Raw genomic sequence first — 24323 nt, forward strand, 5'->3', positions numbered from 1 at the left:
AGGTAAATCCAGCCGCTACTACTCGCTCAGGCCAGACAGCTCTCCGATTCGGCTTACACGGAGCAAAACCAGTGGAAAGGACAGATTTATAAAACCACTTTAGATGGAATTTCCAGGAAGGACCTGGAGGAGGGTTGAGGTGACAAGCTGTCACAGAAGAAAGTTCCGGAGAGGAGCTCAGTGTTTCTTGACAGTGGCAGGGTGGTGGAAGGGGCAAAATTTGACCAAAAAGAAAAACAAATTCAAGTGACAGCACAAATGGCAGCTAAGTACACGGGATGCTTCAAACCCGTTTCACAAGATACAGGTTTCACCACCAAACCAAAGCTTTCTTCAGCTGCCAAAGTGTCTCCCTTGTCCAATGAGGAGCGTGAGGCGCCAGGCGCCTGCCCTCAGGCGTGTGCTGCAGTGAGTGTGCCCTCTTGTTGCCCGGCGCTCTGAATGTCCACCAGGAGTCAGTGCATGTTATTCCTCTGTCTGGACGAACTCTCGCTTAGACGCCAGAGAATACTACATGAAACACTTCCAAGCCAGAGTCCAGCGAAAAGAATGGTAACAAATTCCAAAGACAGACCTTTCTCCAGTCTGCCCCAGATCGATTTCTTCAAAGCCAACTTTCCAATTGCTAAGAATTTACTCCGTGTTGGTCAACTGGAGGCATTCTTTCCCCAACCTCCCCTCAAGAACAACTTCTTGTCATTTCCAAAACTGGTCAAACTCAAACTCTGCAGACTGTTCATTATCTATAAAGGAATGGGACTGTGTTTCTGCCATGAAAAAAGTTTATTTTTTACTCTGATAAATATGTACTTTCAAACCGCATGGAAGGAAACACCAGGAGTCAAGTGCGTGCCAATCTGGAAGGCTGTACGGAGGGCGGTCTCCTGCTCCCCTTGTGCTGGCCCCCCACGCAGACGAGAACTCGGGGATAATCCCATTCGATGGCGTCAGCCTTGCATTTGCTGACACCTTAGAAGTCTCTTATCCTTTGTTTTAAAAGTAGCAATGCTTCCCCGACTTCTATTCAGGCCAGGGAGGATACACTTTTGTTTGAAATCACCTGCCTGCGTTTAATTGCAATTGCAAGTAAAATATTTGACTCACTTCTCCCTCCTCCCTCCCATTCACGCTGGGAATTTAAAGTTGTGAAACAAACCGAACCTGTCCCTACTTAATGCCACCAAACACGGCAACACCTCGCTTTAATAGAGCACTTAATTGATGCTTCACCGGAATGGAATCCCTATAAATGCGTGCTATATGCTCAGTCCAAACAAATTAAAAATTACTCTCACAATGAATTCCAAATATTATGCTTAGACAAAACAACAAACTGTTATTAAACTCATAAACCCGCATCCCACAAGAACCTACAAAAAGTCTTAAGTTCAAGTTACCAGATCGGCTACACCCTCTGACAGAATGAACTCTGCGAGCCTCCATAATCCCTCACCAGGAACTGCGCACTCTCTGCAGAGACAAGAAGACCAAAGCGAGATACCAGCGAGATACCAGCTCCGCATCCAAACACAGGCCCCTGCTCAGCACCCCAGTCAGGCAGCGCATTCTATTTTAATCCTCTTTCTTTTAATCCTCTTTCTTTTGCAACAGGAGCCTCTCCAAGATACATAGAATGCTTGGCTCTGAGTGACAACCCAACCCTTCAGAATGGCTCGGTTGTTCCTTCTTAGAGTGGATAGGTCGTAATTAAAAGCACAAAGTGCTCTCATTGATGGGTTTTTTCCTCTAGAGAATGGAACGCTCTGGTTTTGCCCATCTCTGACTGCCTCCCCCCTTCGCTTCTCACTGACCATGAAGAGACAAAACGTTTTGTCACCCCCACAGATAAGATCAGGCCACCAAGGAGAAGATGTTCCATCCATATGCGAGAAATCCAGTCGCAGTGTGAAATGGAGCGCTGCTTCTGAAGGTCACCCGAAGATTCAGAAAGCCAGCGGGGCCCACTGGAGCACCCCAGGAAGCAGGCCAGGCTGCTTTAAGCCATGAATGCACAGACAATGAAACAGCCAGACTCCACATCTAACTTCCTCTAGCAGGAGCTCTGTGCTTGTCTGTCTGGCAGTAAGTGCTTTGCTGCTCATAGTTTTAAAAATCAAACATGGGAACGGTGGCTGCACCACAACGCAGCTTCTGGTGTAAAAATGTACAAGTCACGGGGTTCGGGGGGTCGGGAGAGGGGGGTGGGGTTATGGACACTGGGGAGGGTATGTGCTATGGTGAGTGCTGTGAAGTGTGTAAACCTGGTGCTTCACAGACCTGAACCCCTCGGGATAAAAATACATTATACATTTATTTAAAAATTTAAAAATTAATTTTAAAAAATGTACAAGTCACTATTGGAACAAATATGTTACATGTTTTGTATCCCTGGGGTCCACTACATTTTTAAAGGGTTTGCTTAAAATTTGGGACACCTGGGTGGCTCAGTCAGTTAAGAGTCTGACTCTTGATTCTGGCTCAGGTCATGACCTCAAGGTCGTGAGATCCAGCCTACCTCTGGCTCTGTGCTCAGGACGGAGCCTGTTTTGGATTCTCTCCCCCCTCCTCCCCCCTCCCCCCCCCCACACGCAGGCGCACCCACACAGGCGTGCAGGTGCACTCTCTAAAGAAAACCTTTAAAAATAGAAAGATCTGCTTAATATTCATGGGCGTCACAGCTACATATAGGTGATCAAAGAAAACCCGACCTTGGCTTTGGACCGTAGCTCTTTTCCTGTTGCCAAACTGTCTAGGCAATTATAACTCAGTGTGTTCCCAGTCCATCAACAGAGATCCCTTCCTGTTAGCGGTCCCCTGAGTCCAGGGGCTCCCTCAAAGCTGGCTGGCCCAGTTTCCACCTGATTCCAACACAGCTATAATTTCTATTTCTCTGTAGTTAAACATCACTTACCAACAATCAACATAAATTATTTCCTGTTAGCAAAGTGCTTTTCTACTAAGGACTAAGGGAACTTATACAGTGAAGCAATAAAGCTACTCTATTAACAAGAATTAACGCACTTTTAAAAATTTTATTTTTTTAATGTGATCTCTACACCCCAACACTGGGGCTTGAACTCTCCACCCAATATAAGAGTCGTAGGCTCCACTGACTGAGCCAGCTGGGAGCCAACTAGACTTTTAAATACTCCCCCTGTCCAAAACGCCTTCTGTCCTTTTCAAGGTCTAGATTCTTACATCCTCGGACAGCCTCATCGTGATGACCACGTAGCAAACACGTACTCATCTAGGGGACTAAGTGCTTTCTTCTGGGTACTGAGCAGGTAGCACTACCTCGTTACATGTGAACACGGAAAAGGGCCCTTAGCACAGTGCCTAGCATTAAACAGGCATTCAAGGAAGTTAATTCTCTCTCCCTAACTTCTGTTTCCTTTATTTATTCTAGATCTTCAGGCTTTGAGAGGTCCTTACTTCCTATCACAAACCAAATCTCAACACTGTTGTAAACCCTTCATTTATAATTCCAGCAAGAAATAAAACTCCAGGCCAAGATGTGCAGCCTATCCAGAATTAACCACTGGATTCTGGAAATACTGTCACTGGAACAGGACAGACAGTCCCAATTTATAAATTAGCAGTGTCTCCAAAGTTCATCTGCAAAGTGGTGTAAACACCCTTTCTGTGATGTTATATTTAGGATCTCAAACTCTCCCACAAAAGCCCATGGGACTGCCAACGTACCTGAATGACGACACCAGGGTCACAGCCTGGACTGAGCACAGTGCCTTGGTCCTGGCGGACGGTAGCTCTTCGCTGCGTCACGAATCCCCGGGGTGGGGGATGTGCACAGCAGGCTCCAGCCAAGATCTCTATCCAGCCCAAGAAGGCGCACACCTTCCCCGACCTTCCTCATGCGCCCTTCTCGCTTCCCTGCCCTCTCCCACGTGACCGCTGCCCTCAGAACTCCCGGATTCTCAACTGCAGCCCCTCACCAGAGCTCCATTTTTAAGGTTTCAAAGGCGGAGGCTTCTTCCTGCCAAAATTACCTGCGATCAGCTGTACATCTGAAGGGAAGAAATCTGACCGTAAAGGTATTCCATGGGGGAAGATGAGTGTCTGATGAACCTGCACTTGTCCAGAGATTTCTGCCTCTTTAAAAGAAGCCTGGCTACCCAGACAAATCGAACTTTGTGTGGAAGACAGGAAAACAAGCTGAAACAGGTCTGCACGGCGGAGAGGTGAGGGCCACCTGGGGGGCTATTCCTAAGCTACCTCAGCTTTTCAGAGTCACTTCCTCCTCCTTGCCATTTTGAAAACTTGTCATTTTTTTTTTTTTACAGCCTCCATAATGTCTTCGAGTTTCTAAAGGAACAGCAGGTGCGTGATAACACAAGTACGTGACAATATGACGGGAGTGGATTCAATGAGTCCAGCTTGGCAGCGTTCTTTCCAACCTGGAACATAAGCCATGGCGTTCGGGATTCCTATGTCCTCAAAATACAGTCACCCCCAGAGCGAGCTGCAGAAGCTACGGGAAAACTCAGATGTCCACACAGGGCCAGAATTCTGGTTTTACTCATCCTGGCATGGCCAGAAGGGGATATTAGATTTGTTTCTAAAGTGTTTTGGGGAGCAGGGGAATGGCACACATCACCTCTTACGTTTATGGGAGAGAATGAACAACAAACGTATTCTAAATGAGAACAAGAAAAGTGGGCAACAAAAGTGGATACTTTTGAAAAAGAATCAAAAATCAAAAAAATCTATACAAGATTCTGCACACATACTCGTTCACTCTAGCTGCCCTGGGGCATCAATTACTTTAAGTGTAAAAACAGAAAACATCCACTTGGCCAGGGAAAGCCAAGAATCTGGACACTGAATTCCAACACATGCTTGAAGCTGATGCCTGATACCAGCATCAAAAGGCAACAGCCTCATTAAGAAATGGCACAAACGCTTTCTGGTAGCAGGCAAAGGCTTAAAAACCAAGTCAGTGTTGGGGGTCTGGAAGGGGAAATGAAAACTGAATTTACCTCCATCCATGAACAAGCAGCTACTAAGGCTGCTTAAGACACCCCAACAACACTTCTCTTTACTACAAACATGCTGAAGGTCGCCAGAATGAAAGCAGCCATTATCCTGACCCGTCACCTGGGCTTTCGTTACCCCCCGAAGAGGAACACGTCAGACAACCGGAGCACCCCGCCCACATGCTGGGCCTTTCCACCCAGATCCCCAGGCACTCTGACAAGTGCTTATTAACCTTGATGACGTGCCAATGAGAGAGTTGGCCACCACAGCCTTTTTATTTTCCTGGGGGGAGAAAGGGGAGAAAACCGAGCTAGTGAACTAAGGGACGAAACCCAAGGTTATGGGTAAATCAGAAAAGTGAATTCAGGACTTAAGGGTTCCCGATCACCACCTCCACAATTTCTCAATTAGTCCCTAATGGCAAACAGGAAGTCTACCTCTATTTTGCTTTAAGAACAGAAGCTCTCGGAGGGCACAGGGCCAACTGTTCTTATAGGCTGCTTGGGATTTAATCTCAAAGTAACTGTAGCAACAATTACATAAAATGAAGTTTCCTTTTCTTCCTAACAACTCTTCTATAGCGAATTCCCGGGTTACTCGAGCGCCAGACTGTGGACGACGCACCCTGAGGACACCTGTGTAGGACCAAGGGGGTCGCCTCATGCGACCATAGTAACCCCCACTTCCTTACACTGGCAGACCCTACCCACCACGTCCTCCACTGAAGACACACTTTTGCCTTAGACAGGACGCCCCCAGGAAGAAAGGACGATGCCACAAAGTTCACACGGTTCACAAGAATCCAATCACAGAATTTTTTTTTAAAGCAACCGTAGGCAGTAAAAAATGAAGTTATGCAATAATTAATACCTAATGCTGTCTTATCTGTCATTGCTAAGCTTCCTACTGAATAAATAAGAGAAGAAATTCTCAAGGTAGAGGACAGGTAGGTGGTCATGGCTTTGCACCTGGCCCCTGACGAAGGGCAGTGCAACGCACACAGCAAGTCTGCGACAGTACCCAGCGTCAGCTCCGTGCCAACCGCCCACGGACGTGTCTCCCCTGTGAGGCCTGAGCTCCCGAGTTTTTAAGTAACCCAAAGGAAAAATTACCTACAAAACCCCTGTAATTCCACGAAAGAGGGATTATACTGAAAGAATGCTGTGGGAAGGGCAGAAATGACTCAAGGACATGCTGAATTTTTCTGGCAAGGACCAAACACTCCAACTAGAATGATCCAAATGATCACGTGAATTGGAGGCAACTCTTCATGAGGAAAAGTGCAGAGAGAAGACCCTTACTCTAGCTGAATGTGAAAGTACGGCAGGAAAGTACTGCTAACGAGAACTTGTATTTAAGAGACTTTCTGAAGAAATTCCAACAGCTTCCTGGGCAATTGTTTCAATAATCCACATCCCGGGCCCGCAGGAGGGAGGAGGGAGGTATTAATGCCTCTCTGCAAATAAGGAAAAGTCAGGTGCCCTGACTCCCCCGCCCCCCGCCACTCTGCAGGCTCACGCACTGCACCACACGTGCAGGAGGTCCACAAAGACTGTCCTTTTTGGAGGAAAGAGAGGGACAAGGACAGTTTTGTAACCTCTGGAAGAAGCTGCACTTACGAGAGAAAGTCAAGAATCCAGCTGACTCTGCTAGGTTAGAAGAAAGGGCATAGCTGATGAGACAACAGCGGTTTCTTCTCCCAAAGTCTTGTCTCATTTTCACACACCTCATGACTTAATGGCTCTCACCTATCCTCTTACCGAGTTCATTCTCGCTATTACTTAGCGAAAGAATAAAACATGCAAAACCATTAAAAAAAAAAAAATCAGTTGCCAAATCATTAAGCTCCTCCCACTTTCCCTCCCAAAGCTGGAAGCGGGGGAGCCCGGGACTCGGGTACCTACCTTTGCTTCATCGTTAATGTCCCAAGTGAAGGAAATGGCATTATATGCAATCTCCTCAATGTTACTGATGGTGTTGAAGCTTTCTTTATAGTCAGCTACATGAGTGATGAAAAAGAAAGGGAAATCGTGATTTCTGGTTCCAACGTTTTCCATATTATTGCCTCTGAAAAACTTGTATGAACACATTGTTGGATTGAAAAAGGTTCAAAAAGATGAAAATAAGAATCACAAGATTTTCAAAATACAGGTAAGCTTAGACCTATTTAATTTTTCCCCATTATGTCAAAATTAAGATATTTAGGACTAAAAGTTTACATAATTGTCCCAAGGTCGCAAAACTAGCTCAGAGAACCAAGATGAGAACTTAGCTCTTTTAAATTGTTTTGAAAAGAGAACATGAACTTTACAAAAGGCAATAGAAGTAACACTGAGATTAAGAGCCATCTTGTGATACAGATGACAGCTCTGTACCAAAATTTCTACATGGCAAGAAGAGCCCTTCTCATGAAGCCCCTGCATTAAATTAAACACGGTTCTGCCCAGATCTGCCGCCACAGCCCAGCGGCTACATCCCTGGGTCTCTTGGAAGACAGAAGAGCCTAGCAGTACAGCTCATCAGGTAGCCAGGGGAGATAGCTTAGGTAAGTGCCCGCCAGCAGTATTTGCTTCTGCTTGTTTATTTAGGGTTTTTTCTCTACTTCACCATCATCTACAAATAATCAGTATCTCTTAAAGAAGACATTCCACCTCAAAAACTTTGCAGACCAAAGAGCAGGGCCCTCTTACATGAGCCAGCTCTAGAGCTTCTGGTCCAGAGTCATCTGGAGAGCCAGCACTGCACAGGCCACACGTCCTTATGAAGGAAGTAAGTGAACAACACTGATTCCAGGAGGCCGAGAACAGGGTTTGGAACAGATCAGTAGCTGGCATAAAAATTCAAATGCTTTCGGCAGGAAGCCGATCGCTGCCAAAAATAACTGGAATTAGAAAACTGGATGCTTACACCTCTGGGAATAAAAGCAGGCTCCAGAGCTCCTCACCTATGTCAATGCACCTTTGTTTGGCCGTGTGCTGCCGCGAGTGCCAGTATTTCCAGTGCCTTAACTGATCTTCTCTGCTTTTGTCTTCTGCAAAAACCACCATGATCACACTCTATGAAAGAGAATGGATTATGATATAAAGATGCTAAAGGGTGAGTATCTTCTGGAAATCTTACTTAGTGTTCTATTTTACAGTTAAGGCTGTAAACTGCCATTTTAGATCTTCATTTAGATCTAAATGAGAGCTCTGACGAGCTTTCCTGGAGAACAGAGCCAAGAGCAGAACGTACCCGGACTTTGCTGATGGGCCGGTGGATCCCCTCGCTGCCGCTCACCTCCTTCAAGGTGACGGGGTAGAACTGCCCTTTGTTCAGGTAGGTCATGGTGCTATCTCCTGGCTTCTGCCGAAGTGATTTTGAGGCTTCTAGGGTATATTCAAAGTTGTTCCTAAAGAACAAAAAAAAAAGCCACAGCTCTCTAATCCACTCTTTCAGAAGCTCTCTTTATAGGTCAGTGCGATCTCTGAAATGCTTCAGTGTGGATGTATGCAAATAGCCAACTACCAGGAAACATCCAACTGACTGTGTCATATTATAAACAGCATGTGCTACTTCTGGCACAATAAATATAAGCTAAAGCAACACAGATATTCTCAAATCTCTCATATGCAGGGCTACAAAATGCCTACTAGAAATTCTATGAAGTGAAAAGGTTAAAAATTAGAAGTTTAGAAGCTAAGGGTATTAAAGATACTAGCAGCTGAAAAGGACTTTGGAAGGAAATCTCACAAGACATGCTTCCAATTTGGTATTTACCCAGCAAGGGCTGCAAACAGGTGGCCCGGTAGGTCTCTGATTAAATTCGATTTGGTCTGCACAGCACTCTTTTTGAGGTTTTTGCTTGGAATTTCAATGTTTTGTGATGGGCACTGCACAATTCTCTACAGTCACTATCACCTTAAAGTAACATGTATATATCTCCCTTGAGTTAATAACCTTCCTAGAGCAGAGCTCAAGAATTACACCTATTTTTGTAAATAAAGTTTTATTGGAACACAACCGTACCCTTCTTCGCGCGTAGTCTACAGCTGCTTCTGTGCCGCAGTAGCGAGCTGGGCAGTTGCAACAGAGCCTGTAAGGCTCACAAAGCTTCAGTATGTACTATCTGATCCTTTACAGAAAAGGTCTGCTGACCCCTATCTTAGATCCTACAGGTATCTGAGTTTGTGACTCCTGTACCTTAAGGCAGGTCTTTAAGGGAAGTCTCAATTCCCATCAAATCCTAGACTTAAAAAAACAAAAACAAAAAAAACCTGGTTTTACTTCAAAGCACAACATACAAAAGATGCGTAAGACTAAATTATAAAATGAAATCCTAAATGCCTTAAAAAACATCCGAAGGTGTTCGTACATTTTCATAATTAACTTGGAAGATACTCATATTGCTGGCATGAAGTACAATTTTGAGGTTTTAAAAGAAGAGGTTGTCAGGTCAGAAAAAAGCTGACTTCATTTATTTCACCACAAGTGAGGCTAATACAAAATAAAAGCCTTTATCCACTTGATGTTATTTCTGAATTCCCACAGAATTATATGTTCTTGGAAACGGAAGGGCGCGCAGGGATCCAGTTGAGTCCCCTCGTCTCTTCTTCTAGACCCCATTCTACCACCATCACATAAAGAAACTGAAGGAAAGAAAAAGCACCAACACCAAGAATTAAGGAAACATGAAACACAGTACAGAGTTCAAAATTAAGTGCACTAAAGCGAATGTCCCTCTAGCAAAGATAAACCACCAAAGCCACCTCTGATTTTCCAACATCAGATTAACACAAAAAGTCATAAGAGCTGAAAGTTAAAAATCAAATTAAAAGACAACTATTACCCAGAAACACTGTCAAAAACATAGTCCTCTGAATTCATGCCAGGCATCCGCAGGCTGAGATCCGAGGGGAAGAAAACCTGAAATACGAATGTGATAAGCCACGACTATTTAACTGGTTATCAGGCTCACTAAAGACCAACACGTGCTACAGCACACAAGTATGTGGCTCACGGCTACACACTACTCATTCGACATTCATTTGAAAATAAAAACTTTAACTCTACAAAAAAATTCTGAAGGAAAATCCATGCAGGTACTCCCCCAGAGTGCTGCCTTATCCCCTGTTCCCAACTTCCCCACACATCTCAATTCTGCTCAAACTCTAGAATCTGCAACCAAGATCTCATGACTTTCAGGGCTCATCACAGCAAGTGAAGCTACCCTATCAGGTCTGTACCACCAATGGACGGACTGAGGCACTGTTCTCAGATAGAGCTACGATTCTCCTCCTAGTGCCCTAAGCAAAGGGATATTCCTTTTCCCCATGAGACATTAAATATGGCTTTAAACATCCTTACTCCCCAACTTTTTTGTGGTGATGAACCACAAAAGTGTTTGGAGTTAAACTGTAAATTTCACACAACGCATGCCTCACCAACATCTACTGCCTCCCTGACTCTACTACCAAGCAAGAGAGACCCAGAAAATCCATGAGAAATCATTTTATATTGAGACCAATTACAAGAATCTTGTTCTGGTCTAGGGCAAAAGCTGAAAACAGACTTCTGTGGAGATATCTGTTGTTGATGGAAGATTACACATGGGGTTTTCTTTCTCCGACAAAATCACTTAGCTGAAATCATAATTGTTAACTCAAATGCTGGTAAGATTAGCCATGTGCCCTTGATAATGATTTCTGGTTTTGTAGGTTTAGTTTACAAATTATACCCATTGGCCTTTTCTCGTAAAAAAGAAAGTCTTTTGTTCCTAATCCATTCATTTCAGTCTGAGTTTCAAGCTTATATAACAAGGAAGAGGTGGAACCCAATACTTAGACAAACACACAAACGTCTTAGGAAGATGCTTGCATTTCCTGTACCTCCTGAACGCCTTCCTTGAAGGTCTCTGAGAAGGTAGAGTCCGGAGTTCTCCTTTGAGCATTTGGAGGTTGAGCACCAGAGCTGAACTGGTCAGCATTAAGGTTCCGGTCGAAAACCACCACCCGCTCAGCAGGCTCAGGATGATATACTGCCGGAGAGATTCCCACAGCAAAGCCATGGGGCTGGGTTTCTGTCTTGATGGAGTGGGTAGGCATTGTTGCTATGGAGACAGTGACTGTTGTATCAGGAGCTGTTAGATGGCCTCTCTTATCAATGCCCAGTTGGTTGCCATGGGGAAGGACAATGTTAAATGGCACATTTTTCAGTACTTGCACTCTGTTTTCTCCAGCAGAAATGAGGGACTGCTCAGTCACATTTGGTATGCTGTTTCTTTAAGAAAAGAAAAGAAAACTCTGTTTTCAAACTTAATGCTGATATAGTTCTTTGACAATTTTTATTTTCCTAATGGGAATGGGCCATTGGGTCCTTTGCAATAGTAATAATAGTAATAGTAATAATAATAATAATACATTTGGGAGAAACCAAATAAATAGAAAATGGCAATGAAAACCCATTACTAGAGCAAGAAAAAAAGATTTCATGGTTAATCAGTCATAAAATCCAAAAGCATCAAGTAAAATTTCACTTGAAATCTAGAGAACTCAGAGCTCTCCTCCACTACGCTGTATTTGCAAGAACCCTAATACAGTGTCATATTTCACTCGAAGCCCGAAGCAACAAACGTAACCGGCTAGAGTAGTATGGTGCTTCAAGCACAGACTCTAGAGTCATTCCTCCCTGGTTCAAATTCTGTGACCAGTGGGACGCTATCTCATCTCTTAGTAAGTACGTGCTTGTCTATAAAGTGAGGGTAGTAATGCTATCTATCTTTCTGTTCTCACAAGGTTGTGACAAGGATAAAATGAGACAACGCACTGAAATGTGTATGATGATGCCTGGCGCACAAAGGCTTGAGAAGTATGAACAGTTATCTCACTTGGCCACCACGTTTCCTAGGACCTACACTTATCTGGCTTTCTCTACACCAAAAGAAAACCAATGGTTACATTGTACAGGTTGCTATACTTGCATAAAATTACTTTTGGTTTAATAAATATCCTGGGCAACAGAAGATGACTTTTAGTCCAGGGTGAAGTTAGTGAATTGTCCAAAGCCCCCTCAAACAATATATGCTGATATGTTTAAGAAAAAAAGCAACTTGGCAGTTCTGGACATTTCAGATCAATAAAATGTTCAAAACTTGAACCATAAATTCACTCCCAAGAATTTCCTAATGAAAGAAAAAAAAAAAGGAAAAAGCTATCTAGAAAGTGGTTTGTCAAGGCTTTGTAGCAGTTTAAAAAAAAAAATTATAGAGCCTTAATGTCAGGATAACTAAGTTTTGCTTAAAAACTATACCAAAATTGGGGCACCTGGGTGGCTCAGTGGGGTAAGCCACTGCCTTCGGCTCAGGTCATGATCTCAGGGTCCTGGGATCGAGTCCCGCATCGGGCACTCTGCTCAGCAGGGAGCCTGCTTCCTCCTCTCTCTCTCTCTGCCTGCCTCTCTGCCTCTATGTGATCTCTCTCTGTCAAATAAATAAATAAAATCTTTAATTTAAAAAAAAAAAACTATACCAAAATTAAATAAACAATGAATTTACAAGTTGGAGAAAAGAGAAGAGCAGATCAAACAGGAAGCATTATGTTAGTAACTGCTGAAGCTAGTAATCATACATATATAGGCTTATATTATTTCTCTACTTTTGTTATTTGAAAAGAGCCATAATAAAAATTAACAGTAAAAACAAACAAAAAAACAAAAAAACCTTAAGATCTTCTCCAAAGGGTAATTCTCAAGATTAAATTAGCAACATGGAAAACACTTATGGAAAGTAGAACACAACCTATTAAACCACAACCACATAGAATGTGCGCACATACCCAAACAGTAAATAAAGAAATCATAGAGACAGTGGGATTCTGAGTGATCATACTTTCTTTAAAGATATTTTACTTCCGGGGAGCCTTACGAGGCTTAGTCAGTGATGCGTCTAACTCTTGATTTCAATTCAGGTTATGATCTCAGAATTATGAGATTGAGCCCTTGTTGGGCTCCAGGCTAGGTGTGGAGTCTGCTTATGATTCTCTCTCCCTCTGCCCCACCCTTCTCGCGCTTTCTAAATAAATAAATAAATAGACAAATAAATAAATAATACAAATAAATAAATATATATCTATTTATTTCTTCTACTAATAGAGCACAGGGAAATTTACAAGTTGTGTGCAGATTAGTTTTCACGGCTATAAAGTCAAGCCTTAATGCTCTGAAAGTTTTAACCTAAATAACCTAAAATAACTTCAACAGGAGTCTGGAATATAGCTGCTTCATTAAGTTTTACTCAGGCCACTATTCAAGATCATTGGTACGTAATCTTTTTTAAAGGACCCCCACCTTTGCATCAAATGCCACACCCTTCTTAAGAGAAACTCAGACAAATAAGGGAACAGTTCGCTTACATCATCACTAAAAACATCCCTCCACAGGCAAAGCAAGCATGCAGAAAAGGCAAGTATTGTCTAAAGAAACTGGCAACGTCTCAGAACAGAATCCTAATTACCACCCATCTCTTCCACTAAATCTTTTCCATTTGAACCCCCACTTTATTTTTGGCAGAAACCCGTGAAAATACAATACAGTACCATTTCACGCTTTCTATGAGACATTACCTTTTGCTGTGATCTGGCTCTGGGGGCTCGACATCTGGCTTTGCTGTCGATGACCTCCTCTCTCTTGGAACCTTAGATATTAACAAACAAGACACAATTGAGTTCTCACTTAGTGAAATACAGATGCAGCCTCTTTTCAGTGGAGTTCAACCACTGATAAGTCTACTTGATCGCCCGCCAGATGCCCGCGACGAGTGAGACCGTGTCTGCCCTCAAGAGCTTACACATCTTGTCACGAGGTTAACATGTAAAAAGTGACGATTCCTTCATTGCCAAAATAACCCAGGGCATCCCGAATTCACTCTGTCATTGAGTTTGGATTTCATCTCTTAAAAAAAATACCTCTGGCTTGTTTTTACCATTTATCTACGCTACGGAATAAAGCAGCTACTGAAAACACAACCGGCCTCCCAGTGCTCTCGCCCTTCTGTTACTCTTCCTTTCAGATCAAATGCACAATCGAAAGACTCAGCCATGCTAACAGTTCATTTCCAAGATCCAAGTGCTGGCCTCAAATGATAAATTTCTTCAAATACGCTGGGATTCACATTATCTGGAACCCAGAGGACAAACTGAACTCAGTTTGTTCTATGCTTTTCTTGATTCTGTTCTTCTTTACACAGGAGATGAAAACAGGCTAACATTATACACGTGTACCCTAGACATCAACCCGCTGTAGAGTAATTCCAAACATGTGCTCCAAAACTGCTAAATGTTTGAAACTGTTTCCAATGCGAACCTATGGATATATTTATCTTTAAACACAAAATAAATTATTTCATGTGTTAACAAATGTGTTTTTAAATCTTCACTGAAGTTATTTAAATCTTCATCAAAGAGGGTGCCTGGGTGGCTGAGTCCGTTAAGCATCTGACTCTTGATCTCAGCTCAGGTCTTGATCTAAGCGTTGTGAGTTCAAGCCCCAGGTCAGGCTCTACACTGGGAGTGGAGTGTACTCAGTTATTGTGTAAAAAAGACAGATGGTTATATCCAAAGAACTGAAACAAATCAGTTCCTTTAAAAAAGAAAAGAATGCTACACCTGTCATAAGAAACCTGACATATTAGTACTAAGACTGTCACCCCTAATAGACAGACATAATGACTGATCTCCTCCTAAGATGTAAAATACTTTTAGGACCCTTTACTTAAAATACATACACATACAACCCCTGCAATCAGAATCATTACATCAGTCTTTCTGGCACTGAACTTGTTTGTTTTCTCCCATTTTCAAAAAGTTTCAGTTAAAAAGATGTACTTCAAACTTAGGAACTTGTGATTTTTACACTGAGTCAAGAAAACAGGACTTGAGAAGAAGAGATTTATCGTAAGTTCCACTTCGAAGGAATTCTTAGGCTCTCCTTCCCAGGCAAAGAGATCGCCCAGCGTCATTAGTTACTACACAAGTTTCACTTCATATTTAAAGGAAAAAAAACAAAACTTACCCCAGTCTCTCAATCACAACAAGCTGGACACGCGGCCTCAGACCAGAAAATAATGAAATCGTTTGTTTACGTCCCGCCCTAATTTGGTAATCATGATCAAGCCATCTTCTTTGTTTTTTTCCCTCTGCATTTTTTTAAAGAGTTTATTTATTTACTTAACACACACACACACACACACACACACACACACACACGGAAAGAGAGAGAGAGCACAAGCACGGGGAGTTGCAGGCAGAGGGAGGGGGCCCCACAGGAAGTTGGATCCCAGGACCCTGAAGGCAGCTGCTTAACAGACTGAGCGACCCAGGCACCCCCGCCCTCTGCATTTCTTATCTTCAGGAAAGAATACGATGCCATAATGTAACAAACCATAAGCAACTAGTGAATCCAGGTGAAATTATCTGAGAGTTAATCATCTGATTAAATTGAAGTTTTCTCTATGTCTGGAAGTTTTAAAAACAAAAATATGACAAAAATCAACTGTGACATAGAGCCATCACCACATACTACTATCGAGCAGAAAGAACGCCAACAAGTCTAGCAAGCAAAGGACATTCCATGGGAGACAGCACGGCATGCCGAAGAGGATGACTTTAGCGTAATCCAGACCAGGCCTCAAATCCTGCAACACATGCTAGTTGTGTGACCTGAGAACTTAATTTTTTCCTATTTGCAAAACAGCGGTCACACTGCATATTTTGCAGGCTTTCTGGAGAGATCAGAAATAACACACATGGCAGTAACATGCTTAGCGTGACAGAGGAAACCAGTAAGTGGTGACCAGTGACGAGGACACAGATCTTCAGATAGGAACATCACACAAAACTCCAAGCACAGAAGAGGTTATATTTAAGACTAATCCATTGAAATAGAAACAGAACATATTCTGATCTTAGAAGTAGAAAGTCCAAGACTAGAAGAACAGCTTTCCTTCATGAATCCTTCAGTCAAATCAAAGGCTCTGTGATATCACATAAGGCGAGGAAATCATTCTGATCACATCAGAATAAAGGTTAGAGCACAGGGAAATGAACCACTGTCTACTCTTCGGGGCACTACGAAATCCCTTTGGTAAAACGTTCAGTTTCAGTAAGACACATCTCCCATCTTCTTTTATAGTAGCTTCACCCTCCAGATCGAGCTAGAGCAGCTGGCTACTTCACCCATTTTAAAAACAACCCTTTGATTCAATGATCGTAGGTTTTCGGCTTTGAACCACAGTAAGTCAAAGCACTCATTAAACTATTTATAGTCACTAGAGACGCAACTTGCTTTACATTCTACCAGCAAATTACTGTTTTATATGCTGTTGAATCAAGTGCATCTCGGACAGTTGTTAGGTTTTTGAAAGAGGAGGCACATCTACCTTGTAATAGTCATAGAGCAAGCCCAGGGCGGCCGCACTGTCTTCGTCTCCATTGATGCTCATCATCGCCTTGGTTGCCGCGGTGAGAGGGTTCTCCAGGAAAGACTTCCAGGCTTCGTCCTCACTAGTGTAGGGGCGCCGCTGTGGATAAAGGGCTTCATTCTGAAGAACTAAGACTGGCCGTTTGCTTCGGAGAGATTAAAAACACACATACGGCTAGATCTCACACTTTTTACTGCAAGGCACCATAAGCTAATTTTTAAAAGACCCAAACAATCAATTCCTTGATATTCCAGTAAAAGAGCCCAATGACCCACCCCAGCAAACGGCACCGAGGCGAGACCAGGAGACAAGCCACCTGAATGCACACCGAAGGGGCCCCCAGGTAAGATATACGGGACTGGGGAGCCAGGGAACGTACAGTTAACCTGCACACGTGACCCAGGATATATAACTTGGCAAAACAAAACAAAACACTCCAAGAAAATGCCAGGCTATTCAAATACCTAAGCAAACAAACACAAGGACAAAGTGAGGCAAAACAGAACATTCATTCTCCTCAGACATCTGCAGTCAGGACTGTACCCTCTTAAAGAGAGTAGACCTGGTTCAAGCATCGTGCTGCTACATGTTACTTCCCTCTTTCTCCTGTTGATACCAGGCCTTAAAAACTTTCCTACCCACAAACCAGGGAGAGAGGAGGAGGGGGCGGAAAGAAAAGAGCGACTTCGTTTAATCCTCGGGGGTATATGAGAAAGTTAGAATATTCTACTGATTACCACCAGATTGAGCATGGAATGTGGCCAAAGGGGGCTGTAAATCAATAAGCAGGCATAATTTTCTGGCATGGGAGTTAACTGTTTATCTTAGAGATAAACACTTAAGAATCCACAACAATAAATAAGGCCACTGAACAAAAAGAGCTTTTTAAGAAAATAGGTGGGAAATCTGTTTTTAAAACTCTTTACTAGATTTTCACACTGGGCAAAAACGGTTTCATTTTAACACTGTAGTTGGGTGGGAAAAATCCAGAAAAATCAACAGAGATCTTAGTAAAGTCTGACAGAAGATTCAGTTTTAAAGATTAAAACAAACATTACTGATTCCAAAAACTTGAAATGTCAACAGTCTCAACAACTTTTCAGTTGGTACTATTTAACAAGTCAGTAAGGAGAAAAAGCAGAACACAAACTCCAGCAAAATGAAGTTGTTTTTTTTTTTAAGGGAAAAAAAATTGTTAATGTTCAAAACTACTCTGAATTATCAGTATTCTAACAAGCAAATTTAAGGATCAGCTCTCATTGCAACACACAAATGAAATATGTAAATGGCCTAAAGGTGACCTACCTACTCTAAAAGTGAATGTAGAGATTGATTATCTTTTCAAGTAATCAACAAAGGTTAGGGTTTTGGCAGGCAGGCCCTTTAGAAACAGACACAGATTTTTTAAAAGATCTTTGAAAAGGTGTGGGAACATGGGCCAACAACTGAATTTATCCTCAAAATTCGGTCTTATTTCAAAGCCAGTGTTTTAAACTCATGTCTAGGCATAAAATCCAAATACTGATTACATTTAGTAGGCAAAGCAGTTTTGAGGGGGGTATACTATTCAAACACAAAACAAACATAATGACGTTTATTTAAAAATGAAGGCTGTGTGTACAAATCTCAAACTCACAATAAATAAATAAATGCACAAAAAGGCATTCCCTACACCATTAGGAGCAGAGTATAACAGCCACTGAATCAGTGGTATCTTGGGGTGATTTACTGGTGCGCTGCTAAGCTATTATTAATAGTGTAATAGCTACTTCCAGAAGATTATGACAGCACTTGGCTCATTCAATTCCAGTAATGCTAGTTTTTCAGCTTCTCTCCTTCTCCCACCCCCATCCCAAATTTGTATAGGCAACAGAAAATATTTTTTGCAAATGGTTTTGTTTGGGATCACCCTGGAGGTGTCTTGCATTTCCAAAGTGCGCCTAGGGCCAAAATTTTAGCTTTGGAAATTTGCCTTATCTAAACCATAAGTCAAGAAATAAACAGTCACCAGTTGCCTGACTTAGGACTACTTCCTCATATGACAGTCAGGCAGTTGCTCGTCCCTAAAGGCCCATCACTGCCTTTGGTTAAGTCTTAAACTCTTCATTAGTGATCTCTCGAAAGACTTCTGAAACACACTTCAAGTGATTAATTTAACTGCACGTTCTACAACCCAAGATTAATCCATTTAAGATATCCCCTACACAACATCTAACCTTCCCAAATCAGAAAAAGAGCACACTTAAATAAAATGATCCTTAACAAATAATTATAAAACTGGAATGGATGATCTCTCATCTGGATTTACTGATCTGCCGTAGAGGGTTGGGTTGGGTGCGATTTACTTTTTTCCTAATAAATATTTTGTTTCGCAACAATTTCACACTTACAGAAAAGGTGCAAAGAAAACACTGAAGTATCCCTCCCTGCCCGCCGCCCCCCCCCCGCCCCTGTGTCCCTCAAAGTTAACATCTTGCGTTACCACCTTGCATTTGTCAGAAATACTTCTTTGATCACAAACTCCAAAAGGAATACTAGCACGGTACGTTCTGTTTATCACCCAGATTTCGAAGATTTCATCCTCTTGATATGTTCTGAGGATTTTTAATTACGGTAATCTGTAATTACCATCAATGATGCAAGTGGCAAAATAACTCCTACAACAATTTTCTCACTCACACAGCCAGCCAGCGGGGAAAAATGCCAGGACAGCAGAGCACTTCAACTTTTCCCTAAATTTCTCCTTTCTGGAGTTCTGGCAGGCGGACTGGAGGAGAGGGCTGGACGACAACGGGCTGATTACCCGAGACCTTCCTACCTTCCCAGCGGGGGAGCCGGTCCCCAAGAGCTCCGCTGGCCCCCTGAGCAAAAGCGACCCCGAGGGGGGCCCCCGCGCGGCGCGGCGCCCCAGTCTCCCACCCCGCACCTCTGCCAGCAGCAGAGCCAAGATGGGGGGGCGCCCGCGGGGTGGTCCCCCCGACGAGGCCGCTGAGGCCGAGGGGGGGCGAGGAGGGAGGTGTCCCCTCCGGAACTGCGTCCCCAAGGCAAGGGTCTGACCCGGGGGCTTCGGTGGAACAAAGGGCGGGGGGGGAGTCCCGAGGGCAGAGGCCGCGGCGGGGTAGAAAGCGGACGGTGTGACGCGCGCCCCCCGCCCTCCCTGCGCGCTTCGAGTCCCCGTCCCCGCCCCGCGCCCGGCCTAGCCCCCCCCGCTCGTCCGGCCTCGCCTCTCCCGGGCCCGCGGCAGGTGCCGCTGGCCGGGCGCGCAGCAGCGGCCTGAAGCCGCACGGCCGGACTCGCGCGCCGGCGCCTCACTCACTTGTCGTACTCCTGTGTCATCGCGCTTGCTCGCCGCTGCCGGGCCGCAGAACTGGACTTTCGGGTTGGGACAGTACACCCGATCCGGGGGGGAGGAGGAGGCGGCGGCAGCGGCGGCGGCGGCGGCGGCGGGTCCGGAGCGGCGGCCCCGACGGGTTGGGTTCGCTTTTCTCGCTCTGAGCCGGCTCGGCGCGGGCTGCGCGCTCTGGACGCCCAGGCTCGACCGCCCATTGGCTGGCGACGCGCCGGGCCGGGGCGGGGCCTCGGGGCCGGGCGGCCGACGACGCCGCCTGATTGGCCGGCCTGCGGGGCGCCGGGGCGGGGGCCGCGGCTCCGCGTGGCCGCGTCTGTGCGGCGCGCCCCGCGCTGTCGGCCTGCCTCCGGCGGGGACCGGCGTGGTCGCGCGGCTCCCGGCGCGCACCTCCCGCCGCTCCGCCGGCCTCCGCGCGCTCACCGCCCGGGGCCGCCGTCGCAGCCCTCGGCCGCTCGCCTGAGGGACGGGCGTTCCTCGGCGCCGCCCTCTCGGGCCTCGGGGCCGGGTCCTTCCTTCCCGACTGGCCCACCGAAGCCCACCCCGCTTCAGCGACGGAGCCTCCCGGGCCGCGGTGCGCCGCTCGGCCGCCTCGGGCACCTTCCCTGCCCGGGTCCGTGACGCGCCCCGCCCTCGTGCCGCCTCTCAGTCCGCGTCCGCGCATTTATGAGGCGCTGGCTTTTACCTGAGAAAGCTCGGGTGGCTGCTTCCTCGCGGAGCCCACGGCACTGTCCGGCGTTAGAACCTTCTGCGCGTCCGTCTCACGCTGGCCGCTGCGTGACAGTCACGGGCAACCGCGCTTCCCCTCCTGCGGCCGGCGTGGGGACCTGCCCCCAGCCCCACTGCCTGGTCCCAGCTGCCTGCCCGGCCGGTCCCCTCTTCCGCGCCCACCTGCCCGCTGGCCCCCGCCAGTCTCCCAGCTCGATCCCCGCGCACCCCTTCTTTCAGGACCCCCATCGGGGCTTCAGCCCCTTCACCCGTCAGTCCCCTCACCCCCGAGCTCCTTCCGTGGGCTCCATCTCAGACCCGCTGCCGAGCCTTCCAGCAGCCCTACCGACTCCAGCAGCGTCTGTGCCTGCCCCGCGCGGCCATTCATTCCCCCCGACCCCGGCCCAGCCCGTCCTTCTGAGCTGAAGCTCTTCTCTGGGGTCTGCTCGCTGCTTCAACAAACGGACACTGAGAACTCCCGCATGCCGGCGTAGTTCCAGGCGCGGGAGATAGCGAGCCCGGTTCCCCGCCAGCCTGCCGCATCCTAGGGGGCAACGGACAGATTTCACGGTGCGGTGGAGAGCGGCGAGCTCTGCGGGAGGAAGAGCCGCGCGGCCAGCGCGGAGCACGGGGTGGAGCCGGGCCTGGAAGGCTCGAGGAGGAAAGGCCTGCAGGGAAGTGGGGTGGAGGGGGCAGGCAGAGGCACACCTTTGCATCCGTTGTGAACAGGGACCGGGGGAGACCCGAATGACCGGAGGGGGACAAAGACGGAGGACGGGGAGACGCAGGGTTTTGTGCCCACTTCAGTTTTTGCAGAGCAAGATGGAGGCTTTGGAGTAGAGCCCGTCTTTAAATCGTGGGGGTGGGAAGGGCACCAAGATGGGGGCAGTGAGCCCAGACCACAGTGAACAGTAGCGTGGCCTCGGGTGGTGGCCTGAGACATGGTTGGCTCTTCTCTGAAGATAGAGCCAGGAGGATTTACTGAAAATTGGATATAAAGTACAAGAAAAACGCGATTCAAAGATAGCTATCAAAGGTAAAACCCGGAAGGGATGCTTAGCCATCACCGAGATGGGGAAGACGGCAGACCTAAGTCTCGGGGAGGTCAGAAGTCCCATTTGGGACATGAATTCAAGATGTTCATTGGCACTCCAAACAGACACATCAGTAGGTTGGATGTGAGTGTGGGGACCAGGGACCAGGTTGGATGTGAGCGTGGGGACCAGGGACGAAGGGGCTTCGGGGAGTTGTCGGCACAAAGACGGTCTTGAAGGCCTGGAGAAAAGATGACTCTCCATGAACTGACACAGGGTCTTGGAGCCCCCAACACAGAGAGGCTGAGAAGAAGGGGATCCAGCAGCAGGGGGGAGACCACTGAGGCTAGAGGAGAATGGAGGCACAGGAACTGGGTAGAGAAAGTGAGACAAGAGGGGGCCCATCGGCTGGGGCCGGTGCTGCCTGGATGTCTCAGAGAGGATTTAGCGCCATGGAGCACCGCAGGGGCTTCATTCAGCTGCCGCAGTCCCTCAGCAATCCCTGCCAGTTTCCCGCTCCCTGATCTCTGGGCCCCTTGGGCCCTGAATCAGCACCCACAGACCCTTCTCACTGTCCCCTCTCTGCCATTTCCCATTGCCATCCCCTAATCCTGGGTCCAACACTGGACCATGGAACCTGTCCTTTTTTTTTTTTTTTTTTTTTTAAGATTTTATTTATTTGACAGAGATCACAAGTAGGTAGAGAGGCAGGCAGGGGGTGGGGTGAGCAGGCTTCCCACTGAGAGCAGAGAGCCCAACGTGGGGCTCGATCCCAGGACCCTGGGATCATGTCCTGAACCGAAGGCAGAGGCTTCAACCCACTGAGCCACCCAGGCGCCCCTTGTCCTTCTTTTCTTATTCACTAGTTTCATTAAAGGAACTCCTTTAAGGATTCACTAGATCATTTAAGGAAAATATTAATAACGGTACATGGACATCATCAGCATTGCCCTGATTGAAGCGACTCACAGTGGGACCCTGTTTCTACCTTGACTTTTCTCTTCTTCCTCTATCACAGCTGCAGCTGTGGCCAGGCTGAACTTTATAAAGCACACATTTGAGATTCTGTCACTCTGGTACTCTCCAGATCAAGTTCAACTCCTTAGCAGGGCGAGCGGATGAATAGCTCAACCTGCCATTTTGCTCTTCTGCTCCTTCCAGTCCTGCTCAGCACTGAGAACCACCCTTGCCCCCAATTCCCTGCTCCTCCACTTCCCAGCTGGCCCACCTTCCAGACTCAGTCTTCCTAACTCATCTGGGACCCCCCATTGCTGCAGGGGGACCTCCCTGACCTCCTAGGCTGGGTCAAGTGTCCTGGGCACACCGCCGTTCTCCAAGCCTCACCGCACTACACTTACACATTCTGTTTGTAATACGTGATTTTTCCCACCATGGTGGGGACTCTTTATGAGAGGGCAGGGGTTGTATTGTATCACTTTGGTTTGAATGTCCCTGGCCTCATGGGATACACATAGAAAATATCTCTTAAGTGTTCATTGAATGGGTACCATCCTCTATAGGTACTGGTCTGCCTCTCTTCCCTTCTGGACCGTGTCTGCGATGGATCTAAGCGGCCTTCGTGTTGTAAAGACTAATGGCCCCATGCTTCAGTCCCACTGCCTGGTACATGGTAGGCGCAAAATAAATATGGGACGAATGAATAAATAAATCATAGAACCCAAAACAGGAACAGTAAGGGCCTGAGATTGCTAGACCTTAGATATATTAATAAAAACATTGGGTCTCTTTTGTAAATGTTCATACAGGCTTATTGAGCTTGTCTCTGAGAGTTCTGTAAAACAGAAATTAAGATCCAGATCTATGAGTGATCCGTCTAGCTATTGGCAATACCTTTATGTTTTTTACTATTTTTATAGGTTATAAAAATCATGCATGGTCATCATTTTTTTAAAAAGGAAAAAAGAAAAGGAGAAGTAAGGGGACAAAAAAATGGAAAAAAAAATTTAAGTAACACGGAGGGTTTAGAGCCCAGAGTCCCTCCCTCTTCATCCTGTCCCTCTCCCCCAGAGATCATCACTGTGAAGTTTTTGTAACTCTTCCTAGATAATGCTTATGTGTCTGCAAGCATACACATATTTTATTTTCTTACACAAATGGGATTCACACTGTGCACAACCCTTCTCAGTGTGCTTGCTTTTGTATTTTTTGTCTCCATTTTCCATGTGAGCATATACACATCTACTGCCTTTAAAAAAAAAAATGACTACATATTATTTCTTTGTATTGACGGGTGACAATGAGACCCTATGGGTGAGCAATTAGGATTTTTCTCCTCAGTTTTTCACAATCATAAACTTCCTGTAGTAAACATCCCTCTAACTATACACTTTGCACACTTGACAGGTATGGCTGTTGGGTAAATCCCAGAACTGGAACTTCCATGAAAAAGGCATGCAAAGTTGCAATTTTTATAGATTTTACCAAATTATTTTCGAAAAGGTTGCCCCATATTTGGGTTCCAACCAGCAGGATATCAGAGAGTTTGAAGCACCACACCCTCACCAACCCTGGGCATTATCAAACTTTGCTGACCCGGTCTGTTAGATGAAAAATTCTGTCTTGTTGTTTTGATTTGCATTTTCAAAAATTATGAGTGAGGTTTGGCATCTTTTTGTTTGTTTGGCAATAATTCTTTTTAGCCCATGAGTGGGCTTGTGTTTTGTTTTAAGAGGAGGAGGATCTTTGAGGCACCTTCTCAAGTCGTGGGCTTCCAAGTAGGGAATGTGGAAGTTAGGAGGAAGGGCTGAATAGACGGAGTGAGTTCTAG

General features: G+C 45.8%; 1 protein-coding gene across 2 annotated transcripts in view; it reads right to left on the reverse strand.

Annotated features, from left to right (window-relative positions):
* The window catches only part of GRHL1 (grainyhead like transcription factor 1), a 51568-nt gene extending 31606 nt beyond the window's left edge, over positions 1–19962 (reverse strand). For both annotated transcript variants that reach the window (XM_045084888.1, XM_045084887.1), the window contains exons 1-8: positions 19764–19962; positions 16406–16592; positions 13593–13663; positions 10863–11253; positions 9824–9900; positions 8230–8386; positions 7940–8051; positions 6900–6994 (exon numbers count right to left, since the gene is read on the reverse strand). In XM_045084888.1, coding sequence (XP_044940823.1) covers positions 6900–6994; positions 7940–8051; positions 8230–8386; positions 9824–9900; positions 10863–11253; positions 13593–13663; positions 16406–16592; positions 19764–19783 — 1110 coding nt within the window. In that variant the 5' untranslated portion in view covers positions 19784–19962. The remainder of the gene's footprint in view (positions 1–6899; positions 6995–7939; positions 8052–8229; positions 8387–9823; positions 9901–10862; positions 11254–13592; positions 13664–16405; positions 16593–19763) is intronic.
* Positions 19963–24323: the final 4361 nt, after the last annotated feature.

Source organism: Mustela putorius, unplaced genomic scaffold, assembly GCF_011764305.1.
Source record: "Mustela putorius furo isolate JIRA1106 unplaced genomic scaffold, ASM1176430v1.1 tig00000813_pilon_pilon_pilon, whole genome shotgun sequence".
Lineage (NCBI taxonomy): Eukaryota > Metazoa > Chordata > Mammalia > Carnivora > Mustelidae > Mustela > Mustela putorius.